The sequence below is a fragment of the Scyliorhinus canicula genome, chromosome 2 (assembly GCF_902713615.1).
Source record: "Scyliorhinus canicula chromosome 2, sScyCan1.1, whole genome shotgun sequence".
Lineage (NCBI taxonomy): Eukaryota > Metazoa > Chordata > Chondrichthyes > Carcharhiniformes > Scyliorhinidae > Scyliorhinus > Scyliorhinus canicula.
The window spans coordinates 257,920,534-257,939,387 of record NC_052147.1 but is presented as its reverse complement, the minus strand read 5'-3'; the positions used below and the strand labels follow the sequence as shown (position 1 = coordinate 257,939,387).

The 18,854-nt window shown below is 43.2% G+C and overlaps 1 protein-coding gene across 2 annotated transcripts in view; it reads right to left on the bottom strand.

Moving 5' to 3' along the window:
* Positions 1–4,045, bottom strand: part of LOC119962101 (activin receptor type-2A) — a 197,041-nt gene extending 192,996 nt beyond the window's left edge. Inside the window, exon 1 of one of the 2 annotated variants that reach the window (XM_038789970.1) lies at positions 3,474–4,045. In XM_038789970.1, the coding sequence (XP_038645898.1) occupies positions 3,474–3,528 (55 nt within the window). In that variant the 5' untranslated portion in view covers positions 3,529–4,045. The remainder of the gene's footprint in view (positions 1–3,473) is intronic. The other variant, XM_038789969.1, reaches the window with a different exon arrangement.
* Positions 4,046–18,854: the final 14,809 nt, after the last annotated feature.

Below are 18,854 nucleotides of genomic sequence, written 5' to 3'. Positions count from 1 at the left end.
CCAGTTCTAGATATCGTACTGTATCTAGAAGTACGATATGACTATTACAATACTCTAGTGATTGGCTATTTTACAACTAGTATTTTATAAAAATGTGATTTTACACATGAAATTTTAAAAAGGACTTGAGAGTTTAACTCCAAATTCCATCATGGCTTTTAGTGCAGTACAATACTTCCACATCCTACACCAGCAGTTCCAACTGCAAAAAAACTCGATTATTGTTAAGAGTAAGAGATTCTTTACACTTGTACTGTAATCATTATAAAAACTCAGTTGAAACATTCACGGTTTTCCAAAACAAACAATCAGGAGAAGAGACATTTCTTGTCCCAAGATGGCTTTGAATTCAAATCCAATGGTTAAAGGGTCAATAATCGAAACCGCAATTTGCTGCATTTTTCTTTGAAGTTCAAAACTGTTGTCTCAATGTCCCTAAAGGTGAACAGGTGAATCAAATACATGGGAATGGAATCTGCTACAAAACTGATAAACAACACCTATCCAATATTTCGATATCTACAAATCTCTGTGATTATATAAATGCCATTGGATTCTCTGTGGTTGCATTGCTTTGGATTTCTCCCCCCCCCCCCCCCCCCCCCCCCCCCCCACACTCAAGCCCTAGGTATAAATTTATCCACAGTGTATATATAAAAATGTATTTTAAAACATTATGAAACTAACAGCAGTCACTAAAAAGTACAATAGTTATACAATACTTCAGCTTGAACTGTGACAGAAACACATGCCAACCATACAAGTGTGCAGCACCATGTATTTTACTATGTGGAAGGGCCAGACTATGACACCATTTCACCACGGCAATGCCAAACCCAGTGTCCTGAAGTAGTTTAACAATTCTAATATGAACAATTACATCACACCGTAATGCATGATGTAGTTGGTAAAGTCTGATTCGAGTAAATTATTGAGTTACTTCTGGAAGTCCATATGAACACATCACAATATTTTAAAATCAGATCACACTTTCTTCATGACCAAATATCAAATTACAATGTCCACATTCATTAGAAAACAGTTACAATTTAGAGAATATCTTATAATTGGTGACTTGAAAAATTGTCCGTATGCAATGCAAAAGATTATGCAACTCGTGCAAATTGAGTAAAATATCAATCTTCTCAATAAGCCAACTGCTGACTACTTTAAAGCTTAGAGTTGTCATTACATAATACAAACTGTATTTTCTAGTATTAAAGTATTAAGTAAACTATACAGAAAAATGAAATCTAAATTATGTACGCTAAACTTGGTCGGATGGTCAGAATCAAATTTACAGTATTAATTTATCACTTTTAGCCATTTTAAATATTGTAAATTGAGCACTACAATAAGCTGGTTGCACAGAAACAATTCAACCTCCCCCAAATCACTTTTCTTCAAGTGGTCTTTTTATAAACCAAACTATCATTTGTGTGTCGTATCCCGTTTCACGTGAACTCAAAAAAGACAAAAGAAAAATTGCGGCCTGCTACACTTTTGTACTGAGTGAAAAGCTATATGCATTTAGCTGGTCTCGGCTGGCCACGGTTCCCACTCCATACCACAAAAGGGTCTACTCAAAACATAAATCAACCAAAACAACGTAGCCGTACGTGGACTCGTAAAAACAAGTGACAACTGCTTTTCGATATTTTAAAAAGTAGATGCTCAAAACGCAATGTGTACCACAGAAAAATAACGAACTCGAACAGAAAATAATATGCGCGTTAAATCTATGTGCTGAAAGTGTCGGTGTGATAAATTAACATGGTTACTTTTATAAATAAACAAACTCGTAAATTGGATTTGCCAACGTCTATTAATCAAATCTTTTTGACTGCGTTATTTTGTATTGATTTTACATTCATTGTTGTATACAAACATACCACTCACCGCGCAAATATGGAAACAATCATTTTCCACAAACTAGAAGTTGCAGACAGCAAGTTTAAAAGCGTCGAAATATTTAATAAGAGTAGAATGTGACAATTGACAGCAAATTACATCCATCGGGCATTCTGAATTGTCTTGATCTACAATCAGTTTTGCCCACACTTTTCAAACGTTTTGGAAAAATTACTTTCCCCAGAACGTCGATCTAGTTCTAAACAGTGCAGAGAGTTTCCACATTTGTGCAGATTAAGACTAAGGCGAGCAAAAGAAATTCATAAAGGACGTGTGTGAAGGAACTGCCAGTGTTCTACCATTAAGCATTGAAAATTAAATAGCGATTAAATCGTCTAACGGCTACGAGTGAGGCAAACACGAAGATCAGAGAACAAGCATGGCATAAAAACAGCTACGTGTCATGGACTTTCATCTCAAGGATTCAATTTTCTTACACACATTTAATGCCCAAATAAAACACATGGATTCAAATCGGGCTGTGCAGTGTCGACCTGCATTACAGTTTCAATCAAAACAGCTTTTTAAAGATTTAGTGACGTTGTTACAGTTCGTTCCAACCAAAGCAGTTATTGCAAAAGTCGCATCAATATCTCCAAAACGGGTGAACAATGATAAACGGGGCGAAATACTAACGACTGGCTTCAAAGCCAACCGTGAAAGAAAAAGCTTGCTTTATTTAAAAACAGAGCACATTAAGCCCGTCTTGATCGATTCCAGCAATGGATATACCACATTTGACGGCGTGCCCAACTAACGTATCGCTTACTTAACAATTAGAAGAAACCATTAAAATTTAACTTGTGTCCAAGTTAAATTTAATGGGCGGAGACCTTGATGCATAGTCCACAGTCTCTTCATCTGTCACCTTTCACAATACTCACATATACGGCTACGCTCATGGGATGGAGGGGAGGGGGGAGTCAGAGAGAAGAGAAAGTGGAGGAATAAATGAAAACTTTTCACAATCAATTTGTCACAGGTACTTGTTTCACAAATCAAGCAATACCAAGAAGCGTGACACATTTTCCACTCAAGCGGGGCACGCACTCTCAATCACGGTTCATAAAAAGAAAACGCGTGCACTTTGAAGGTGGATTTTGACTTGGTGGCACAAATTCCATGCGAAATAAATGTCGTCCGCGCACACCGACTTGCAATCAGGCTGGGTTTATGGTTAGAAGACCGGGGCAACGCTCAAGAACGAGAGCATAAAGCCAACCCCCGGGCGTTTGTCTGCGCATTTAGCAAGTTTGCCTTTGTACTGATCAGTCACCTTGAGCTCGTGGATCAACATTAAAACACACACCCCCAACACCACACTACAAAAACTCGCACATGCACGCCACAAACTGGCTGAATTTACTCCTCCGATGGCAATTAAATTGCGCCGAATCATAAGCGGGCTATTTTCCTCCCGCAAACATGTCCACGAAACAACAAATATCACACCACATCCAAGATTTACGTGCACGAATGGTCGATTTAAAAAAAAAACATTTGTGAGAGACGGAACCCACTCCTAAAAACCCCCTCCAAAACAAAAAAAAACTATCACCTACCTGAGGAGCACGAAATCAGAAAAACGGCAAACGCAAGTTTGGTACCAGCTCCCATGATAACGTTTTTTGTTAATATATGTTCAGGAGAAAATAGGTAATTTAGAACAAGGCGATCGCCGAGAAGAAAAAGAAATCTCTTTGCGACTCCACGTCTCCCGACTTGCTGCTGCTGGCAGCGGTCCACCTCGTAGCAAAATTCCCCCTACACACGCTCTTCAGTGGGCAACTTCATTCAAAAAAATAGAGAGACGGGGAATTTTAAGCAACACCATCGGACTCCGGTTGTCAGCTTTATCTCTGCCAGCAGACAAAATAGACGGAGCTGGGGAAGAATCGACAACGTCGTCAAAGGATGATTTTGAGAGAGAATGTAAAGAAACAACCGCCATTCACATAAAGGGGAGGGATTGGCAAGAGACGAGGGCGGGGGAGAAAAAGCTACGATGCAAATCTTCAGCTCCTTTGACGAGAATGGTGTACTCGAAGCCTCCCGGAATTCATAATTAGCGAAGTAGGCCTAAGTCCAAAATGGCGTTGAGTTGTTTTTGTTTCCTTGCCCCCTCCCCCCCTGGCGAACGCTCACAACGCTCACACCCCCCAACCCCCCCGCTTTGCTCCCGCCCACCTCGAGGAGGATTTCCAAAAAAAAACGACAGTACGGGCTCGCGCTGTCAGGTGCCGCCTCCAGAACAACAGCAGGAGCGAGGGGCGGGAGGAAAGTGGCTTTGATTGACAACCCCCACGCCATTCACCGCCTCGTCCCCGCCCTCGGCACAGAGTGATTGACATCTCTTCCGACCAATTAAGGACTCTCCCCTTGCGCTGCGTGCCGTGTCGCCTCCTCCAGTGGGGCGGGGGAGACAAAAAGGCGCGCGGTTATTATTGGAAGCCGACTAATCCTCTTGCAGCGGGGGTGGGCACGACCGCGCGTGCGCGTGCGCATCAGGACTGACTGAGGCGAAGCCGCCTGCCCACCCCCCCCCCGCGATGATTGACGTGCACTCCCGGCGAATCCACAAACATTCGCCACGGGGGTTGGCTGAGGGGGAGGGGGAACGTCAGATCGGCCATGAAGGCGCTCATCAAAGGAATTTGCTGATTGGGTGCAAGCGCGCGCACGGGGTGGGTGCACAGCATTGGAATGTTGTTCAGCCCCCACCACATGCACAGAAAGTTGCACTCGGCCAATTTACCTTTCTCTTGAAAAGGTGGCGCTTTTATTGTTGCACTTCAGCCTGACACACACCACGAGAGATAGTTTTTCTCATCCATCCACCCTCCCTCCCCTTTTCCTCCATCATCCTTGTCCTCCAGCTCAGCCAAATCAATATTCAGGGTAATAAGATTCTTCGACTAGCTGTCTCTTGCGGGAAATATATATTCTTTCGATGCCAGCCCCGTGCTGCTACATGTTACTGTTTTGCCCCCCTCGACATGAAATGGGAAGGTGAGGGGAGCGAGGGCAAATGCTAATCAGACCCGGGCAGTGAGTTCTCAAATCATCCGCTATTGTAACCCCAGACGGATTTGGTGCTGTAACTCATTAGGAATTTACACTGCCTTACATTCTTTCTGTTTTTGGACTATTTGGACTGAGGCGGGGGCCAAGCAATCAGCTGAGTACGTTTGCAGCCACCTACTTTTATGTCAGGTGGCCAACTCCACTTCTGAATTATTTTATTCCGCCGCAGTTCCGCATGCTCGACCCAAGAATGTATTGAAGGGAATTGAAACCCTTCGATTACATTCGCTCGTAATTAAACAAAACACATCGTTGGTGACTCATAAATTGCTGCTCAGAAATGGCGTACACGGTAACACAAAGCCTGCTCTCTCTCTTGAAGAATGCACCACGGGTCAAATGTATAGGATTTCATCTCTCCCTTTCTGTTGATGGATAAAAGAAACGGGAGGATCAACTGGAATCCCTGAAAGGAAGCTTTTCGAACACAAGTGCAAAACAAAAATTGCGCTCTTTTGCTGCTGTGCTCAATGTCGGAGTGGACGGAAATGTTGCGAAATCATTGATTTTAGTTGTACCCAGTCTCAACGGCAAATACTATATGGCCAGTGGTGGCATAGGTAATACTGAGTTCCAATTAGACAACCCTTACAGTAATCAGTAGGTCAGAGCTTAAAAGTTACATCAAAAGCTCCTTTTTCACCTGCCCCCTCCCCCCTTTGAAAGAACCATTGTTCTGAGAAGTCAGTTGTGTGTCAGAGTGATAAGAGAGACTAGCGTCTGTCTAAAATATTTTGCGTATGTGAGGTATTATAGTTTATAGATCTCTAACTTGATTTCATATTGGTCACCTAATCGGTCCCCTAATTAAAATGTTTCAAAAACCCATAGCACAAAGTTACGGCATCAGCTGGCATAGTTTGGAAGAAACATTGCAAAACTTGTCACTTGGTTTTTCCTTCTCCTAATCTGATCATCCCATATACATTGCTGTCATTTCATTTCGATCTTTCAGGTGATATTTTCCTGGATCAGTCTTGCAGCCACTCCCAGACTCTCAACAAGTTTCTGAATCAAGCAATTTCTTCCTGACTCCCAGAATGACAATTGTACATTCATGATCCCTTCTCACTGATTCACAGGCAGAACTGGCGATCAACACTTTTCCTCCATAATGTTAGAAATTGTGTTCCAAAATTTATCAGACATATAGGGATGACCAGATTTAATCCTTTGTCCATGCTAAATTAGTCAAGTACTGGTCCTGTTGGTACAAGTTCAATTTTTGTTTGGCTGATTTTCTCTTCTTTAACCCAAATATTTGACTGCTGATTATTTTCCAGTGGCTCTTGCTGAATTAGGGTGTGTGGGGGTACAAGTTGATGAGGGAAAATAAAATCGGATTCAGCTGTAACTACTGATGAATTAGCCAACTGATACTACAAATTTCATACATAGATTATGGCTGCCTGAGCAAGGTACCAGAGAACAGCTGGCACCTATGACAGGGAGTTAACAAGTGTCAGGGAATGAGAGAGGTGGGGAAAACAGCTCTCTGAAAGGAAAAACAATTTTAACTCAGATTGCTAGAAATATAAAGAAAGGCTTTTCTTTGTACATATTTAAATTATGTTTCAGTATTGCAGTGTTTTCGTTAATGAAAGTTGGTGGGCATTCAGTAATAAGTTAAAATGTAAAGAACAACATGTGTTTTTAATTTTTTAATTTTTTTAAAAATTCATTTGATTTTTAAAAATTCATTAGAGATGAACTTAACACATTCAAAAATTATCCCAATCTCTCTTGCAGAACTGGTTTCTAGTTATGTGAGGTAACAACTCGGAATGTGGTGGCTGACACAATTTACAAATAAAGCACGTGGCTTTGGATTTTGGAAATGCTCCTGAATGTACCATTTTTTTTTTCTCTCATCTGGTTTTCTTCCCTCCTTTCTAGAAGATGGAGGCTCATCCTGTGGATATGGTCTTCATGGTGCTGGCTGCACTCTTGCACCCCGAGCAGTCTTTAGATCGAAGCCGAGTCTGTTAGAAAGCTAGTCAACCATAGAGGTTGTCCCTGCTTAACAAAAATAAATTTGCATTTATCTAGTTCCTTTAATAGAGTAACATGTTCCTGCTTTTAACTAACATTCATTTAAAGACACTTTCCAGAAGGGGTCAGTGGATAGTGATCAAGCAGAAGACATTGGCAATTTCCCCCGCCACCTTTCTTGCTTTTTGGACAAGAGCAGAAGGCTAGATTTAATGTTTTCACAATTGCCCTGACTGAAAAACAATATGCATCACAATCCTTTTCTATTAATGTTAGTGCTTCCATTGCCAGTCCCTGAAGTGCAGTTCTCTCTTAGCCAGCAGTAACCCTGATGTAAACTTGCTGGATTCACACAACCTGGTTTAAAAGGTGAGTCATCCTCGCAGGTAAATTTAGCATATCTGGAAATCTTACTTTGTGGTTGCTAGCAGTTTGTTTGTGGGAACGCGTTGTGCAATCCTGCCACCAAAATCAAACCAAAAGCTGCTGGTATTTCAAATAAAATTCTGGGTGAGGAAAATGTTTTCATTATCTTACATGTGCAATATTTTTGTTCACAACATTGGATTAAGTCATACCTGTAGACAAATGTTGAAATATTCATTTATGTATAAAAATGTTAAAATAAGATTTGCAAACTTAATTGTTTCAAAATGACAGCAATTGATAATGCAACCCATTTTATCAATCTTTGTTTTCAACATTAACTTATCCCTCGTTTGCATTAAACAAAATTTACAATAAAATATTCACAAACCGTCTAGGATACATGAATAGAAAATAGTCCAGGGCATTGTTAACAAGCTAATATATATTTAAACGTTTTGAGGCCTGCTATTTGGATTGTAGTCATGGAGGGGAGCTGCTGTGTATCAATTGATAAGGAAAGGTATTGTTTGAGTGTTGCAACTGGAGATGTAATAAAAGTTGTGATATTTATTTTGGAACTTGTTAAGTGATTTGTATGAAACTATTACCACTTGTGAGGGATAAAACACAAGGTATTTAAAAAAAATTGAAGATCTAGTCTTCAGTGGGGCTAGTCAATAAGGTTTTACTTTCCATAGTCACATTCCATTTAGGCCTGCAGCAAGTAGTTTTGCCACAAAAGTAATCCGTCATAGAAAATAATATGTATGTTAAAGGATTGTGTAATGATTGAATCTTCTTTTGTGAAAAAGGAGCGCAAAATATAGAGAGTAAAAATGTTGGAAATATTCTGCAGCTCTGGCAGCATCCAAGGAGAGGGAGACAGTTAAAGTTTCAGGTCTGCGATCTTTCACCAGAACAGAGAATGAATCTAAATGGAATACAGACATCTCTGTAATTGGAAGAAAAGTACCATTTGGATGGACCTCTACTTAATTTGAAAGAGCCAAAGCAAACATGAAGGGATATAATAACAATGGTCAAATTCTAAATTATATTGACTTTTCCTTGTTTGCCATATTCTCCAGATCACACTTATTAGGACTAATGTAGTGGATCAAATTTTCTTCGACAGACTGCAGCCTTCTTTAGTTCCATACAGAATTAAATATATTCTTAATTTCTTGATTGTATTTATACCGAAGTGCAGTCAATGCCCTGTGCTAAACAAAAATTCTGACTGACTTTGTACAGAAGAATTGATATTACCTTTCTAAATATTGCATACAGCGTATCTAAGCTACAAATAGCTGACCGAGTATCATCTTTAAAAAGGTCAGAATTGTCAGCTTTCATTTTACACACTGCACCTAGTCAATTTATACTTATTTTTAATCTTCAGTTTAAAGTAATGGTGTAATTGCTGGGAATTAACAAAGCTGACACTTCAGTATAGAAGCTGTGCAAGAAATTATTCAGCCATTAAAGCTGGTGACATAGTTTCTAGGGTCTAGAAGATGTGAATCAGATGCACCGTTTTAGTACCAGACATAATTTTTCAATTGTTCTTTTAGACTGGTTCAATGTTGTCTTTGATTTGATTTGAATTCTCCAAGTTGGAATTAGTATGGCTGTTTCCTTCACAGTTTAGAATTACCAGAAGGCAAGCTCGTGGAATGATGGTTGTCTGGCAGTTCCAGAGCCTTGGTAGTCCCACTGAGAGGGGCAGCATTGAGGCAGGTCAGGGACTTTGAGGACAACATGGAGGTGCTTGTGGAGGCATGAATCCAATTCAAAAGATTGAAGGCCGAAACCTCAGAGCGGATGGGAAATCACTCTGGAATAGTTCGGATGTAGATGCAACCCTTCCTGCCCTAGTGCCCGTCATTGTGGCATGGGGCCTCCAACTCCAATGGACCCTAGCCTGCCGTAGGGACACTGCCTTGAGCTGAGAGCCTCTACATGTGGAGTGGAGGCTGGCAAGACCACAAACTCGCTCTTAATTGTGGCCCTCAACATTTGAATTGGCTGCTGACCCCCATGGAGTGGGCAGTCAAAACTGTTCTCTCTGCCCCTTGGAAAATGTTGCCGTCACAGACCCATCGTGATGCAGCATCTCCCATCCCAAACCCCCAGAAACCTCAAGGCCAGGAAAATTTCATTCAAAGGGTTTAAGGCCTAGAAGCTGTATTTTATTTCCTTAGAAACCTAATTATGGGTAGACTATTAATAGTTCATTTTTATTAGTATCTGTTGACAGTTTTACAAAACAGTTCTTCAACTATGTATGCATTTGTTCTAATATGTGAGAGAAAATACTTATTTTTCCTGGCAAGTGGTAATGTTTATATGGAAACTAAAATAATCAAATCTTGTCACTTAATTAACTAAAGGCAATAGTAATTGAAGCATTCCCTAGGCCCCAATAAAATAAGGAGTGAAAAAAGTGAGACATGTTAAATGTACTCTTAATACTGACATTATTAGGATCCCAGGCCAGAGAGGGTGGCACGGTGGTTAGCACTGCTGACTCACAGCGCTTGGGACCTGGGTTCGATTCGCTGTGTGATGTTTGCATATTCTAGGTGTGTGCGTGGGTTTCCTCTGGGTGCTTCGGTTTCCTCCCACAACCCAAAGATGGGCAGGTTAGGTGGATTGGCCATTCTAAATTGCCACTTAGTGCTCAAAAGGTTAGGTGGGGTTACGCAGAGGGGGAATGGGCCTGGGGAGGGTGCTCTTTCGGAAGGTTGGTGCAGACCTGATGGGCCGAATCGCCTCCTTCTGCACTGTAGGGATTCTATGACCCAAGGACATGAGGGGAGGTCCAATTAGGGACCAATAACAGTTTGTTTAAAGTATGAAGGGTGAGATTCTAGATAACTGCTTTTTGAATAAAGCTACAGGATTCCACGGATTTTGAACAAAAACTGTGGAATCCGCTAAAGCAGTACACATCGACCAGGCAGGTAGAAAACAAAATATTATATTTATTTACAATATTATACTCTCCACTCCCCAAAGGGTCTCCTCAGCCTTCTCCCAGGTCACGGTTTTTAAACTAGAGGTCTAATGGACAACACGGTAGTACAGTGGTTACCACTGTTGCTTCACAGCCTGAGACTCCCAGGTTCGATTCCCGGCTTGGGTCACTGTCTGTGCGGAGTCTATACATTCTCCCCGTGTCTGCGTGGGCTTCCTCCGGGTGCTCCGATTTCCTCCCACAAGTCCCAAAAGACTGCTGTTAGGTGGATTGGACAGTCTGAATTTCCCCTCCGTGTACCCGAACAGGCACCGGTATGTGGCGACTAGGGGTTTTCACAGTAACATCATTGCAGTGCTAATGTAAGCCTACGTGTGACAATAAAGATTATTAAAGATTATTATTTTATTAATCTCCCAGTTAAGGGGGAAACTCTGCCCACTTGTTGCTGGAGGAGCTCATATTCGGAGGAGGTCACCTGGAATCTTCAGAGGAGGCCACCTGGAATCCATTGGCCTGATCTTATGCCTTCTTTGAGGGTTATAACATCTCTCCCCCCTGGTCTAAGTCTGGAGATGCTTCCATGTCCATGTCTAACGGTGCCTCTGGAGTCCTGGCCCGGAAATGGCTGTCGAGGGCCGAATGTGTGGTATCCGGTACGTGTACCAAAATAGGGAGCAGCACCTCTGCGTGGAGCGTCTTGGCGAGGTCATAGGTGCCGTGGAGGCCAGGATCGGTGACACCGTTGGCTCTGGCAATATGTCCATGTTGACCTCGGAATCAGAGGGTAGTGGGTCCTCATCTGGCATTTTGGCATCCTTTACGCCAGAAATCAGCTTCTCCACGCAGCTCGGACCGATGGCGGAGACTGGGGCGGCGGCGTCAGTTCGAGCTTGGAGTGGCTTTGGTACGAAACCTCCGGCATATAATAATAATAATCCAGCATCTCTTAGATGTGCCCTCAGAGGTGATCCACAGGCCGGTTTGATTTGCGTCCTTGTGCCATATCAAAATGCGACTGGTCCTGTCTATTAGAGGTCTGATCTCCCAGTAAAGGGGGAAACCCCGCCCCTCATAACCGGGGTAAAGATAAACAATTTCACTGGTTGGAGATTCTAAAACTACAGGACTAGACTGCTCAGGAGAGATATTGGGAAGAACCTCTTCACTCAAAGGGTGGTAGAGGTTTGGAACACCATAAGAATAAGACATAGGAGCAGAATTTGGCCATTCGGCCCATCGAGTCTGCTCTGCCATTCAATCATGTCTAATATGTTTCTCATCCCCATTCTCCTGCCTTCTCCGCATAACCCCTGCTCCCCTTATTAATCAAAAACCTATCTATCTCTGTCACTCAGTGACCTGACCTCCACAGTCTCCTTCGGCAATGAGTTCCACCGATTCACCAACCTCTGGCTGAAGAAATTCCTCCTCATCTCTGTTTTAAAAGGATCATCCCTTCAGTCTGAGGCTGTGCCCTCCGGGTTCTGGTTTCTCCTACCAGTGGAAACATCCTCTCCACATTCACTCTATCTAGGCCTCTCAGTTTTAAATTTCATTCTTCCAAACACCATTGAGTACAGACCCAGAGTTCTCAACCTCATATGACGTTCTTCATTCCGGGGATCATTCTTGTGAACCTCCTCTGGACCTTCTCAAAGGCCACACATCCTTCCTTAGATACGGGCGCAAATCTGCTCACAATATTCCAAATGGGATCTGACCAGAGCCTTATACAGCCTCAACAGTACACCCCTGCACTTGTATTCTAGCCCTCTCGACATGAATGCTAACTTTGCAGTTACTTTCCTAACTGCCAACTGAACCTGCATGTTAACCTTAAGAGAATCCTGAACTACGACTCCTAAGTCCCTTTGTGCTTCTGATTTCTGAAGTCTTTTCCCATTTAGAAAATAGTCTATGCCTCTATACTTCCTACCAAAGTGTATAACCTCACTCTCCTAGCCTGTCCAAGTCCTTCTGCAGCCTCTCTGCTTCCTCAACACAACCTGTCCCTCTACATATCTTTGTATCATCTGCAAACTTAGCAACCCTGAAATGATATGTAGACTGACATGAAACTAAGGGGTTAATCAGAACACCCGGCTGTGGCACGATCACTAGAGGGCACTACTGTACACAACTCATTATAAAACCAGACACACACTGGACCCTCCCCCACACTCCTGGCAGGGACTGGAGGATTAGCACCAGAATAGTTTAGATCTCAGGCTGGGTCACCGCATGTGGCCTAGATCCCAGTTGTACAGTTAGTCATTATCACTGAGTTACTAGAGTTAGATCAGCAGAGTGTCGAACTCATTTATCTAGTTGTTGTCACTGAATAAATCCTTTCAACGTACTTCAAGGACTGGAGTGTCTTTCAACATCGTCCATGGTCAGTAGCAACTTATGTTAATCAAACAGCATAACATAGTGCCAACACTGCAGAACACTACTAGTCACTGGCTGCCATTCTGAAAAGCACCCTTTTATCCCCACTCTCTGCCTTCTGCCAGTCAGCCAATCCTCTATCCATGCAGTAGCTTGCCCCTAAAACCGTGGGCTCTTATCTTATTTAGGAACCTGCTATATTGCATCTTGTCAAAGGCCGACTGGAAATCCAAATAGGTCACATAAGAACATAAGAACTAGGAGCAGGAGTAGGCCATCTGGCCCCTCGAGCCTGCTCCGCCATTCAATGAGATCATGGCTGATCTTTTGTGGACTCGGCTCCACTTTCCGGCCCGAACACCATAACCCTTAATCCCTTTATTCTTCAAAAAACTATCTACCTTTACCTTAAAAACATTTAATGAAGGAGCCTCAACTGCTTCACTGGGCAAGGAATTCCATAGATTCACAACCCTTTGGGTGAAGTAATTCCTCCTAAACTCAGTCCTAAATCTACTTCCCCTTATTTTGTGGCTATGTCCCCTAGTTCTGCTTTCACCCGCCAGTGGAAACAACCTGCCCGCATCTATCTTATCTATTCCCTTCATAATTTTTAATGTTTCTATAAGATCTCCCCTCATCCTTCTAAATTGCAACGAGTACAGTCCCAGTCTACTCAACCTCTCCTCATAATCCAACCCCTTCAGCTCAGGGATTAACCTAGTGAATCTCCTCTGCACACCCTCCAGTGCCAGTATGTCCTTTCTCAAGTAAGGAGACCAAAACTGAACACAATACTCCAGGTGTGGCCTCACTAACACCTTATACAATTGCAACATAACCTCCATAGTCTTAAACTCCATCCTTCTAGCAATGAAGGACAAAATTCCATTTGCCTTCTTAATCACCTGTTGCACCTGTAAACCAACTTTCTGTGACTCATGCACTAGCACACCCAGGTCTCTCTACACAGCGGCATGCTTTAATATTTTTTCGTTTAAATAATAATCCCGTTTGCTGTTATTCATACCAAAATGGATAACCTCACATTTGTCAACATTGTATTCCATCTGCCAGACCCTAGCCCATTCACTTAACCTATCCAAATCCCTCTGCAGACTTCCAGTATCCTCTGCACTTTTCGCTTTACCACTCATCTTAGTGTCATCTGCAAACTTGGACACATTGCCCTTGATCCCCAACTCCAAATCATCTATGTAAATTGTGAACAATTGTGGGCCCAACACGGATCCCTGAGGGACACCACTAGCTACTGATTGCCAACCAGAGAAACACCCATTAATCCCCACTCTTTGCTTTCTATTAATTAACCAATCCTCTTTCCATGCTACTACTTTATCCTTAATGCCATGCATCTTTATCTTATGCAGCAACCTTTTGTGTGGCACCTTGTCAAAGGCTTTCTGGAAATCCAGATATACCACATCCATTGGCTCCCCGTTATCTACTGCACTGGTAATGTCCTCAAAAAAATCCACTAAATTAGTTAGGCACGACCTGCCCTTTATGAACCCATGCTGCGTCTGCCCAATTGGACAATTTCTATCCAGATGCCTCGCTATTTCTTCCTTGATGATAGATTCCAGCATCTTCCCTACTACCGAAGTTAAGCTCACTGGCCTATAATTTCCTGCTCTCTGCCTACCTCCTTTTTTAAACAGTGGTGTCACGTTTGCTAATTTCCAATCCACCGGGACCACCCCAGAGTCTAGTGAATTTTGGTAAATCATCATTAGTGCATCTGCAATTTCCCTAGCCATCTCTTTTAGCACTCTGGGATGCATTCCATCAGGGCCAGGAGACTTGTCTACCTTTAGCCCCATTAGCTTGCCCATCACTACCTCCTTAGTGATAACAATCCTCTCAAGGTCCTCACCTGTCATTGCCTCATTTCTATCAGTCACTGGCATGTTATTTGTGTCTTCCACTGTGAAGACCGACCCAAAAAACCTGTTCAGTTCCTCAGCCATTTCCTCATCTCCCATTATTAAAACTCCCTTATCATCCTCTAAAGGACCAATATTTACCTTAGCCACTCTTTTGTTTTATATATTTGTAAAAACTTTTACTGACTGTTTTTATATTCTGAGCAAGTTTATTCTCATACTCTACCTTACTCTTCTTTATAGCTTTTTTAGTAGTTTTCTGTTGCCCTCTAAAGATTTCCCAGTCCTCTAGTCTCCCACCAATCTTTGCTACTTTATATGCTTTTTCCTTCAATTTGATACTCTCCCTTATTTCCTTAGATATCCACGGTCGATTTTCCCTCTTTCTACCGTCCTTCCTTTTTGTTGGTATAAACCTTTGCTGAGCACTGTGAAAAATTGCTTGGAAGGTTCTCCACTGTTCCTCAACTGTTCCACCATAAAGTCTTTGCTCCCAGTCTACCGTAGCTAGTTCTTCTCTCATCCCATTGTAATCTCCTTTGTTTAAACACAAAACACTAGTATTTGATTTTACTTTCTCACCCTCCATCTGTATTTTAAGTTCCACCATATTGTGATCGCTCCTTCTGAGAGGATCCCTAACTATGAGATCATGACTCAATCCTGTCTCATTACACAGGACAAGATCTAGGACCGCTTGTTCCCTCGTAGGTTCCATTACATACTGTTCTAGGAAACTACCGCGGATACATTCTATAAACTCCTCCTCAAGGTTGCCTTGACAGATCTGGTTAAACCAATCGACATGTAGATTAAAATCCCCCATGATAACTGCATCAGTTATTTCTTTGTTTATTGCCTGCCCCACCATAACGTTACTATTTGGTGGCCGATAGACTACTCCTATCAGTGACTTTTTCGCCTTACTATTCCTGATTTCCACCCAAATGGATTCAACCTTATCCTCCATAGCACCGATGTCATCCCTTACTATTGCCCGGATGTCATCCTTAAATAACAGAGCTACACCACCTCCCTTACCATCCACTCTGTCCTTCCGAATAGTTTGATACCCTCAGATATTTAACTCCCAGTCGTGACCATCCTTTAACCATGTTTCAGTAATGGCCACTAAATCATAGTCATTCACGATGATTTGTGCCATCAACTCATTTACTTTATTCCGAATACTACGAGCATTCAGGTAAAGTACACTTATGTTGATTTTTTTACCTCTATTTTGAATCTTAACATCTCCAGTTTTATTCCTTTTAGTATTACTGGGCCTATTCACTGAGCTCCCCTCAGTCGCTGTACCTTGTACTGTCGCCCTTTTTGATTTTTGACTCTGTCTTCTCTGCCTTGCACTTTCCCCCTTACTTCCTTTTGCTTCTGTCCCTGTTTTACTACCTTCCAACTTCCTGCATCGGTTCCCATCCCCCTGCCACATTAGGTTAAACCCTCCCCAACAGCTCTAGCAAACACATCTAGGACATTGGTTCCAGTCCTGCCCAAGTGCAGACAGTCCGGTTTGTACTGGTCCCACCTTCCCCAGAACCGGTCCCAATGCCCCAGGAATTTGAATCCCTCCCTCTTGCACCATCTCTCGAGCCACGCATTCATCCTATCTATCCTGACATTCCTACTCTGACTAGCTCGTGGCACTGGTAGCAATCCTGAGATTACTACCTTTGAGGTCCTACTTTTTAGTTTAACTCCTAACTCCCTGAATTCAGCTTGTAGGACCTCATCCTGTTTTTTACCTATATCGTTGGTGCCTATGTTCATCACGACATAGGCATATGTCTACCCCTCCCCAGAATGTCCTGCAGCCGCTCCGAGACATCCTTGACCCTTGCACCAGGGAGGCAACATACCATCCTGGAGTCTCGATTGCGTCCACAGAACCGCCTGTCTATTCCCCTTACGATCAAGTCCCCTATCACTATAGCCCTGCCATTTTTCTTCCTGCCCTGCTGCGCAGCAGAGCCAGCCACGGTGCCATGAACCTTGCTGCTGCCTTTCCCTGGTGAGCCATCTTCCCCAACAGTATCCAAAGCGGTATATCTGTTTTGCAGGGAGATGACCGCAGGGGACACCTGCACTGCCTTCCTACTCTTGCTCTGTCTTTTGGTCACCCATTTGCTATCTTACTCAGTAACTTTCACCTGTGGTGTGACCAACTCGCTAAACGTGCTATCCACAACCTCCTCAGCATCGTGGATGCTCCAAAGTGAGTCCATCCGCAGCTCCAGAGCCGTCAAGCGGTCTAACAGGAGCTGCAACTGAACACACTTCTTGCACGTGATAGAGCCAGGGACAGTGGATGTGTCCCTGAGCTCCCACATCGCACACGAGGAGCATGACATGGGTCTGGGATCTCCTGCCATGTCTTAAACCTTAGGTAAACTTATACAACTACAATTTAAAAATAAAAATAAATAAATTAGACAATGAAAAGAAAAACTACTTACCAGTCACTTACCAGGGTTAAAAAGCACCTCCGAAAAAGCACCTTCTCTCACTCTGCACCGAATTACCTCACTGCACCAAATTACCACGTTGCAATTCCCACTCTGGATGTGCCTCACTCTGGCTGTGTCTCCTCGACAAGCGCAGTTTCTTTCCTTTGTCCAACTTCTTCATTACCTCCTCAAAGAACTCTAACAGATTTGTTAGGCATGACCTCCCCTTGACGAATTTGTGCTGACTCAGACCTATTTTACCATGCACTTCTAAGTACTCCGCGATATCATCCTTGGATAATAGAATCTAAAGTCTTACCAACAACCAAAGTCAGGCTAATCGGCCTTTCATTTCCTGTCTTCTGCCTCCCTCTCCTTAAATAGAATGTTACATTAGCCATTTTCCAATTCTCTGGGACTCTCCCTACCTCCTGTGTTTCCTGAAAGAACTCTCTCCCACAAACAGCAGTTGAAGCTAGCACAGTTGTTAAATTTAAATCTAAGATAGATAGGTTTTTGTTTGATAAAGGGATATGGGCCAGAGGTAGGTTTATGGAGTTAGGTCGCAAATCAGCCATCAGCCATGATCTCATTAGACGATGGGACAGGCCCAATGGGCTGAATGGCCTACTCCCGTTCCAATGTTCCTTCCTAGGACTTTATCCTGTCTGACTCTTCCTTTAGGTCGAGTTTGTCTTTTCTCCTTACATAGGTCCTTCGGGTAGTGTTTGTTTTTTCTCCTTACATGGATCTCTCTCTTTATCTGTTTTCAGGACTCTTGGAGCTGAGGAGGACCAGGCCTCCCTCCCAGGCCGCCACTCAATCAATGAGTGTCTTGACAGTTCTTCCTCCGGTTTGTGGTCCCCTACTGGGAAGGGCTGGTGTGTTGGCCTTTCTCTCCCCGTGAGAGTGAAGCAGTGCCTTGCCCCAGGTTGGATACGTGCAGAGTGCAGACACAGCGGGTTATAGGTTTGGGGCTGCGAGAGAGATTGGGGGGGACATAATTTCCTGTGCTTTTTATTTGGACGGTGCTGGGCTAAGCCAGGCTCGATGCCATGGTCAATGTGGTGGCTCGAGACAATACACTGGAGATGCCCAGTAACTGCAAAGGGGGTTTAACAATAGGCAAAGATAATTATGTACAGACACAGAGCAACGATGACTAGGTCTTAATCCTCTGGCTCAGCGGTCCACACAGAGCGAGGCCCTGAGGAGGCCCCAGGCTCTCTCTTCCCATTTTGCCAGGGTTCACGTGCTCCCACGCGATTGGCCCCAAGCCGGATTGCAAAGGTCCCTTAAAGGGACCATGCTACCAAATCCCTTCCCCCTTAAACCCTTAATTACATTTTACAAAACAAGCTATATACACAAGTGTTATATACATGTTAAAAAAGTCAAGAGACATCAGGGAAAGAGTTCATCACAAAATCACTTTGTCCGGACCTTAGAAACCTTGTGGGCCACCTCAGTTTCCCAACCAACTCCTCCACCACCGAGGTAGTCTTGTTGTCTACTGAAGACCCCGGTCCAGGAGACTCACTGCTTCTGTAAGGTCACTCCATTCTCCAGCTCCCATCTGGGCTGCTGGCTGAGTCAACTCAACTCCTCAGCGCTCTCTGTTATGGGAGAGCTACGAGAGTACTGATGGCACGTGTTTGACACGTCTGCTCAGGAATGGGGATTGTCATCCCCTGACTTCTCATACAGTCGATATGCTTCCGCACTGTCCTGCCCTCTACATTTACTACACAC